The following is an 8,562-nucleotide window of genomic DNA, read 5'->3' as shown; positions in this document are numbered from 1 at the left end:
TTGCACGGTCATGGTCTCTTTGTTATGTAACATGAATGTGGAGCTCTGTCTACCTCTTCCTCACACTCTACCCTGAGAACAGTGTAGTCAAGTCATAGAGATACAGTATAATACTGATTCTGTTATATCTACAGTTGTAATCATTTTTCTATTGGTGTAGTGTACCACTGTCCGCTACACTATCTGGCAGTACACAGAGGATGCAGTAGTCTACTGAAGATGTAGGGAAGATGCCGAGTCATTTAACCATCAACCTTCTGGAGAGCTCTAGTCTAGTGGGACAGCCAAGCTGCAAGTTACTTTAAGCATATAATGAGGTGACATTATGTCCATAAATGAGTCCATAAAGAGCCGAGGACAGCAAACGCCCTCAATTTGACTCAGAGATGCTTTTATGCCGATGTGCAGTAGACACGCTCAGCCTCACATCACATGACATCACACAACTTAGTGTACAGTCAGACTCTATTCCCCTCCAAAGTTAGATGAATAATTAATTTACTGCAGAGGGATAAAAATGGTTTGAACCCAAAGGAAATCTCACATCTCCAGTCCTGTCTTGAGGCTGTCTATTGTTGGATAGGCCCAGCCCTTGTCTTTCTGCTCCTTTGTATATTAAAAAGCCTGAGATAGAAATAGAATGTGGATGTGTGTGCCCAGACAGAGGATGGTATGGGAAAGGTGTTGTATGAAACCATAATGAGCTGCTTCCACTGTATAGGATGTTACTCAGGAAATGTATTTGTGATTGATTCCCTTTGTCTCTCCTCAGGCTCACCTTCTTCCTGTCCTCACAAAGCCCCACTCCCTCCCCCTTTGTTACTATTAACACACCCACCCTTTCCCTGTCGTCTGTGACTAGACACTACCGTGGAGGAAGAATGCAGGGGCCATGAAGAAAGTGTGAGGAAGTGTTAGACAGAGGCAGGTAGCCTAGTGGTTAGAGTGTTGGACTAGTGACCGGAAGTTTGGAAGATCGAATCCCTGAGCTGACAAGGTAAAACTCTGTTGTTCTGCCCCTGAACAAGGCAGTTAACCCACTGTTCCTAGGCCGTCATTGAAAATACGAATTTGTTCTTAACTGACTTGCCTAGTAAAATAAAGGTAAAATAAAAAATAAACTAAAAAAACAGAGTCAGCTGGGTGTCTCTCCTCTGTCCTTCAGCGCATAGCTACTTTGCCCATGCAGGAGGAGAGTGCTGGCGTCTCAGATACATTCTCCCCCTGACACACATATTAACTATCAATAACCCCCCCCCCCTACCCTAATTCCAGCACTCTTTAAAACAGGCATGCACTGCTCCCCTCCCAAGGTCTTTCTCTGCTGCTGCCACACCCCTCCCTGTTTTGTTCATCCTTCCAGACAGTGTCTGTCTCGCTGGTGTTGAGATCAATAGCCCAACCTCCCCATCTCATGCCAAATTGGATTTCAGCTGTTTCATTGTACTATTTATGTGGTTTTTCATATTATATAATTAAGACTATGCCAGTACAAAGATTAATATAATTTAACATGGAAGATGAAACATTTTATTGGACTCTCTGTCACTTCATGACTGGACTATGTTGTGATCAGTAATACATACCAAGGAGATGGTTACATTGGGGCCCCAGGTCAGAGTCATCTGTTGGAAATAGTAATACATTGACATAAATCAGACATGGATTCATTCACAACAATAGTCTATGTATATGCAGGATTTCGTCTCGATTTAGTTTAAGTATAATAATCCCGTTGTGAAGTTCTCACTGTGGCCTGTAAGGGGAAAGGAGCAGTCAAGCAGTCTGTCTGTAAAGCCTTGACACAGCCGAGGCAGCCATGTTTCACAATGCGCAAAAAGGGAGGCGCCCATATTCAGAAATATGTAACAACAACGATAAGAATTAGGGATATAAATGACTCTGGGTACATATAATCTAATCAAAGGTTTCCGGGACAGTATCAAAGGCTGTAGACTATGTTGTGTTATGATAACAAAACAACTGACATATCTTCGATGACATATTAGATCCCTTTCTTGACAGAAAACATGTGACATGATGTTGGATCCATCTCATGTGAGAAAATGTAAATCGAGAAACGAAATAGCTGTTTCACCCCAAGAAACTGACATAATTCTGCCAGGAAGGGTTTCAATGTAACAATGAGCCACGTGGATTTATATTACATCTGTGAGGTTGTTCTTAGTTCTACCATTTTATGTGAAAAGGTTTCACATATTTTAAATAGTCAACCGGTGCCTCTCTTAATCATGTACTCTGTGTGGTTTATTGGATCAAAATATGGTGAAGAAAGTATAGTTTAAAATGAGATGTGATTTTAGCCGGCATAAGGACAAATCTTCAAGATTCCGTGAGGATCACACGTTGTGTATATTTTGATTGATAGACAGAAGAGGCCAATGAAAATCATTCTTTGTGAATATGATTGGTCTATAAGTGTGTCAATAATTGAGCCTGAGAAATATTAGCCAATAGATTTGTCAGATTTGGTGACATGGAATCTAAGGGGCGGGCACAAAATTCTCTTATATAGTCAGGGAGACCATTCTTTTAGCGCACTCTAAGAAAGGACGCCAAGCCACTGGTTTTTTATTGGCATAAGAGTTGGTCTACCTTCAAAGTAAAAATGAGGGAAATCGTGCATCTTCAGGCTGGACAGTGTGGAAACCAGATCGGCGCTAAGGTTTGTCATCTGTTTTATTTAATTTGATGCAAATCGTGCGATAAATAACTGCGTAAAATCGCAGTTTCTTTGTATGCGTGTCCAGTTAACCACACCCAAAGAACTGTATTGTTAATGGAAATGCAAGCAATTAATATTCCAAACCTATATTGATTACCGTTATTGTTTTGATGGGTGAGGGGGAAGAGGGGGGGGAAAAAGCGTTGGTATTATTTTTATGCGCTACTCTATCTTTATTCGACCGGTTTTATTTGGACTGGAATGATCCTTAAACTATAGACTACTGGCGAGTGAGACAATATACATAAATGTGTATTAAGAAATTGTTTTATTAAATGTCAAATTGATCAATTTAAATGTGGGTATGGATAACCACTATTTACTCGCCCTACTGCAATGCGCAAATGGGGAAGTAGGCCTCAGTGATGCCATATTCCAAGTCATCTGTTAAATAGCGACTACATTTCGGTTATTGTCGCAATAAACATATTTCTTGGGGGGGGGAATGGGCCATTTGTTCAATCCCATATTATGACCCACATTGCTATCATTGATAGCACGCCGCGCCCGGTTTTTGGTAGATGTGGGCGGTGTTTCATCAAGTGACGTTTCGACATTTTCAAAACCATTGCTAATGGATTTCAGCCAATCGGAGGTCATGCCGCGCGCGCGGAATTTTACGGGAGGGAGATTTTCATTCTAGATACCCAACCATACATTTTATGTACCTATAACGAACCATGCAATATAGTCGAATTGATCCTTTGACTTGATCAAATGGAATATTGAAACGATCTAATTGACTAGGCCTTCCACGCATTTGATTAGCGGATCACACTTAGAATGGAATATTAGCCTACCTGATATCAATTATATTTTGCGCTGTAGACTAAATCCGAATGCTCTTCTTGCAGTTCTGGGAGGTGATCAGTGATGAGCATGGCATTGACCCAACTGGTACATACCATGGGGACAGTGACCTTCAGCTCGACAGGATCAACGTCTACTATAATGAAGCCTCAGGTAAAGCCTTGTTCGTTTTAATGTAGAACCACATTTGTCAAATTCCTTATCCCTCCCAATTGATTATGTATGGTTCTGACATTGCTCTTTTATTTTCCTCCTGGTTGTCTAGGTGGTAAATACGTGCCTCGTGCCGTGCTTGTCGACTTGGAGCCAGGGACCATGGACTCTGTGAGATCTGGACCCTTCGGCCAAATCTTCAGACCTGACAACTTTGTGTTCGGTAGGTCTCTGCTTCATATTTGTACAGTTTTTTAAAATATTTTTTTATCATATTCATAATGTCGCCTGTACATAAACTGAATAGAGTACTAGACTACAATAATTTATCCAATATCTTGTTTTGCAGGCCAGAGTGGTGCTGGAAACAACTGGGCCAAGGGCCACTACACAGAGGGAGCTGAGCTGGTGGACTCAGTCCTGGATGTTGTGAGGAAGGAAGCCGAGAGCTGTGACTGTCTGCAAGGTTTCCAGCTCACCCACTCCCTGGGTGGGGGTACTGGCTCTGGCATGGGCACCCTGCTCATCAGCAAGATCCGTGAAGAGTACCCCGATCGCATCATGAACACCTTCAGCGTGGTGCCCTCACCCAAAGTATCAGACACTGTGGTGGAGCCCTACAATGCCACCCTGTCAGTCCACCAGCTAGTGGAGAACACTGACGAGACCTTCTGTATTGACAACGAGGCTCTCTACGACATCTGCTTCCGTACCCTCAAACTCACTACTCCCTCCTACGGCGACCTCAACCACCTGGTGTCAGCAACTATGAGCGGTGTCACAACCTGCCTGCGGTTCCCAGGACAGCTCAACGCTGACCTCCGTAAGCTTGCTGTCAACATGGTGCCCTTCCCCCGTCTCCACTTCTTCATGCCTGGCTTCGCCCCCCTCACCAGCAGGGGAAGCCAGCAGTACCGGTCCCTCACTGTGCCTGAGCTCACCCAGCAGATGTTCGATGCCAAGAACATGATGGCCGCCTGCGACCCCCGCCACGGACGCTACCTTACAGTGGCTGCCATCTTCCGTGGACGCATGTCCATGAAGGAAGTGGATGAGCAGATGCTGAACGTGCAGAACAAGAACAGCAGCTACTTCGTTGAATGGATCCCCAACAATGTCAAGACTGCAGTCTGCGACATTCCTCCCCGTGGCCTCAAGATGGCTGCTACCTTCATCGGCAACAGCACAGCCATCCAGGAGCTGTTCAAGCGTATCTCTGAGCAGTTCACTGCCATGTTCAGGCGTAAGGCTTTCCTCCATTGGTACACCGGAGAAGGTATGGACGAGATGGAGTTCACTGAGGCTGAGAGCAACATGAACGACCTGGTGTCTGAGTACCAGCAGTACCAAGATGCCACCGCTGAGGAGGAGGGAGAGTTTGAAGAGGAGGGAGAAGAGGAGCTGGCCTAAATGTTTGTAATTGTGCACATCCAAGCTGTATAATTCACTGACATGTCAGTCTTGACCTTTCCAGTGTTCTGTTACCTGTCCTTTTTTTGTCACCTCTGCTATTCCTGTCATTTCTTGTCTGTACAGAAACATGTCAATAAAATTTCTTTTGTTTAATGTGCTGTATTTCTCAATTTAATGGTTGCTTCAATAATAGCCAGATCAGTAATCACATGTCGCACAATCGCACATTATTGTGACAACAACCAGTTCTTCAACTAGGCAATAGTTCAGTGGTGAAAACAATCAAATCACGTAAATGTATTGTAACCACGGTTTCATAATTGTAGCGCAGGTGTTGGTGCATTTATGAAGTCATTGATGTATGTAGTCTATACATAGTAAGATGAGGGGCTACAGTGTTCCCCAGCACAATCGTGCTAGTTCTCTGAGGCATAGCTCAGGTTTTTGCATGTTTTGCCATGCCTCTGAAATCTGATTAGTGAGCTAAACTCATGGTAAATCTGTTTAGAATTAGCCATTTCAAGCTATGATTTAGTCTGACATAACATGCCCTGTAGCACTAATAACCATGCCAGTTATCCAAGGACTTTATCCCCTGTGATGTTGACAGACTAAAGTGGTGTTTCATAAACCCTCTCGTTCCTTATTTTGATGTTAGTGAGCACATACATGTAGACTATCATGAAGTGTATTGCTAATTTGGCTGACAATGTCAAAGGTGTCTTGAGTAATATTAGAACATGCCTGTCCATTCACCATTTATGTATGACATGGGTTGAACTTGACAAGCTAAAGTCTGCATTTACACAAGCAGCCCATATCTGGTGTTCTTTCACTAATTGGCCTCTTGACCAATCAGACCAGCTCTGAAAGATATCTGATGTAGGGAAAAATAATCAGAATTTGCTGCCTGGATGGAGCATTTTCAGCAACAACAAAAAATATATGTTGGATAGGGCATTTCGGTTTCAGTTGTGCAAATATCCTTGGCTGACACCTGACAGTGAAAAGCTTATCTCTACTGAATTATGATTCAGTTGTAAACTAGCTGGCTGGTTAATACTGGGAGCCTATTGTAATGTTGAGCCCTGAAACTGTTACGTCAACGTCTAATGCAAAGTCCCGTAACTGCCTGGCACATTATTACTGAGGTAATGTTTTTACCAGCATGATTGCACACCTCAATGGTTTAAAATAGACAATAGTGGGACATTGAAATACAGTTGGAAAATATATGCTTTGGGAAAATATTTATTCAATAAGGGTACTTTTGGAGCGATCTGATTGTGGTCACCAGGTGGGGGTGTTGTTTAAGATTTTATTCGTTTCCACAGGAAATAGGACAGGATACTGGTAGCCAATAGCAGTAGAGTCCAGCAACACACCTTCTTCACCTGGCCCTCCAAGTCCTGCTTCTGCCCAAAGCGGGACACAAAGCCTGTCTGCCATCAACAGAAAATGTGATTAGATCCCAGGAATGAAACAGAATTTAAGATTCACAACAACAGGACAACCTAACATTTTAAACTGTAGTCTAGTGCTCTATTCAATCACATCTGCTTTAGCCGACATCCTTATTAAAGCGATGTCCTTGTTTTGGCGATGTCGGAGGTGGATCTGCATTAGAGTTGTCAAATTCACAAGCGGCTCCTGGCATTATACCTAAAGCGGACATTGCCATTGGCTGCAGAGTCGCATGAAAAGAAATCCCATGCAGCCAGCCTTGTTACCAAATTTGAACCCTGGAATATGAGCTGTAATCTACACCTCCATTAGACTGATAAAAACCCTCATTATTTGATTTTATGATTTTATAATTGGAGCGTAATAATTTATATATAGCTTACACTTTTTTGTTCTGAACTTCTAACGGGAGTGGTGCGGGTGTGGCTTCGTGACAATGATCGTAAGATCAGATGCTCACCGATTTGACCGCTCCAACGCTGCCAAAACATCCATTATGTGGCTGTCTGCCATCACTGGTTAACGCTTGATCTGATTGAATCTAGGCCTTAGTCTTACTTTGCCAGTGAAGAACCTTGACTAGTAAACTTACCCATCCACCCTTGTCCCGAATCTCTGGACAGATGACCCTCTCCACGTAACCCCCCACACACTCCTTAAGCTGGGGCAGGATTCCGCCCATGCCCCTCTCATGGCAATGCAGGGCCATCTGGCCAGCCAGCACATACACAGACAGCACCGCACTCCAGGCCAGGTCCCGTCGGCGCCCCCCGGGGGTGGTGGTGGCAAAGTGCTCATCCAGGATGGCGGTTAGCATGGGACAGGCTGTGGCCTCGGTCACATCGTGGAAGACGCGTGGCCAACGCCTGAAGAAGATGGGGAACCTAACTAGCAGCTCATCCCCAGCATGGCGCAGGGCTGCTGCTGTGGCAGTAGGGGGTGGGCCAATGTGGCCGTCGGGCCCTGCGATCACATAGTTTATATAGTCATGTAACATCAGATAGGCCTCTCGTACCAGGGGGTCAGGGCTGTTTATGCCACCCCTGCTCTCTAGCCCCTCTGACTGACCCATCGCTTCCGGCTGACTGACACCCTGTCGCAAATCACAACGCTGTGACTTGCATTAGAGCAGTGGGCCGTTCACAGATAAACAGTCCCTGTGCCAAGTTGCCATCAGCCATCCTCTCAGCAATGTCAATTCCTCATCGAGGGTGAGAGATCCAATCACCTGAAACCACAAACAAATCATCAACCTCTGCACTGTACATGTTGAACAGCACAGTGGGTAAAAAAACATTTAGCACTTATTATACCTTTTATAAACAAAACAAATGGAATTATTTTCAGTTAATGTTAGTCAAATCTGTGCATTTCTCCAACTCCATTATGATGTTTATTAGACTAATATCATATTACACAGACATATCATACAATATTTGAATATAACATTCTGAAATATCAACTAATACAGCAAATGTGCACATTCCCAATAAACAACACTAGCAATGAACAGAGAAAGTATTTAAAACTCACCCCTTCCCTTCCACCAAAACACAAGTGGTACCAAGACACACACACACACACACACACACACACACACACACACACAAAGGAATTAGTGGTGCAGGTGGCGGAACAACAGAGGGTCCAAAGCAGTATATAGTTCAGCAGGAGTGGGTCGCCAACCGGTCCGCTCGTTGCTGCCTTTAGCCTGGGCTAAATTTAGAGACCTTGTTGGAAACTGACATTGAACTCCTGCGTCATATGCACAATCATCAACCCTCTGACACACATCCCCATTCCAACACAAGCAAAGTTAAATATAGATCTTAGAGAGAGTGTGTGTGTGGCTCAGTATAGAAACAGGTTCATTTGAACAGTCTGTGAGATCATACTGGTGAAGACAGTCAAAGAGGAGGCAGGCCAAAATAAAGTCATCAGTTGATAGGTTTAATATTTCACTGAGCTATTACCTT

The 8,562-nt window shown here is 43.9% G+C and overlaps 2 protein-coding genes across 2 annotated transcripts; one reads left to right on the top strand and one right to left on the bottom strand.

Moving 5' to 3' along the window:
- Positions 1-2,521: 2,521 nt before the first annotated feature.
- On the top strand, positions 2,522-5,275 carry LOC118375650 (tubulin beta-1 chain). The gene is made up of 4 exons (XM_035762240.2): positions 2,522-2,686; positions 3,601-3,709; positions 3,822-3,932; positions 4,059-5,275. The coding sequence occupies exons 1-4, from the start codon at positions 2,630-2,632 to the stop codon at positions 5,117-5,119; spliced, it is 1,338 nt and encodes a 445-aa protein (XP_035618133.1). The 5' UTR covers positions 2,522-2,629; the 3' UTR covers positions 5,120-5,275.
- Positions 5,276-6,357: 1,082 nt separating this feature from the next.
- Positions 6,358-8,305, bottom strand: bcl2l16 (BCL2 like 16). The gene is made up of 3 exons (XM_035762241.2): positions 8,120-8,305; positions 7,179-7,814; positions 6,358-6,564 (listed from the first exon to the last, which is right to left on the bottom strand). The coding sequence occupies exons 2-3, from the start codon at positions 7,656-7,658 to the stop codon at positions 6,433-6,435; spliced, it is 612 nt and encodes a 203-aa protein (XP_035618134.1). The 5' UTR covers positions 7,659-7,814; positions 8,120-8,305; the 3' UTR covers positions 6,358-6,432.
- Between the last annotated feature and the right edge of the window lie 257 nt (positions 8,306-8,562).

The sequence above is a fragment of the Oncorhynchus keta genome, chromosome 14 (genome assembly GCF_023373465.1).
Source record: "Oncorhynchus keta strain PuntledgeMale-10-30-2019 chromosome 14, Oket_V2, whole genome shotgun sequence".
Lineage (NCBI taxonomy): Eukaryota > Metazoa > Chordata > Actinopteri > Salmoniformes > Salmonidae > Oncorhynchus > Oncorhynchus keta.
The sequence above is the reverse complement of the archived record's forward strand: the minus strand, read 5'-3'. Positions and strand labels throughout refer to the sequence as shown.

What these genes read in the sequence shown, in the direction of transcription:
- bcl2l16 (XM_035762241.2), bottom strand. Translation starts at nt 7,658, where the DNA reads ATGGGTCAGTCAGAGGGGCTAGAGAGCAGGGGTGGCATAAACAGCCCT. An exon ending in TTCGGGACAAGGGTGGATGG is followed by an intron (nt 6,565 to 7,178) that starts GTAAGTTTACTA and finishes TGTTGATGGCAG; the next exon opens with ACAGGCTTTGTGTCCCGCTT.
- LOC118375650 (XM_035762240.2), top strand. Translation starts at nt 2,630, where the DNA reads ATGAGGGAAATCGTGCATCTTCAGGCTGGACAGTGTGGAAACCAGATC. An exon ending in CTACTATAATGAAGCCTCAG is followed by an intron (nt 3,710 to 3,821) that starts GTAAAGCCTTGT and finishes CTGGTTGTCTAG; the next exon opens with GTGGTAAATACGTGCCTCGT. An exon ending in ACCTGACAACTTTGTGTTCG is followed by an intron (nt 3,933 to 4,058) that starts GTAGGTCTCTGC and finishes CTTGTTTTGCAG; the next exon opens with GCCAGAGTGGTGCTGGAAAC.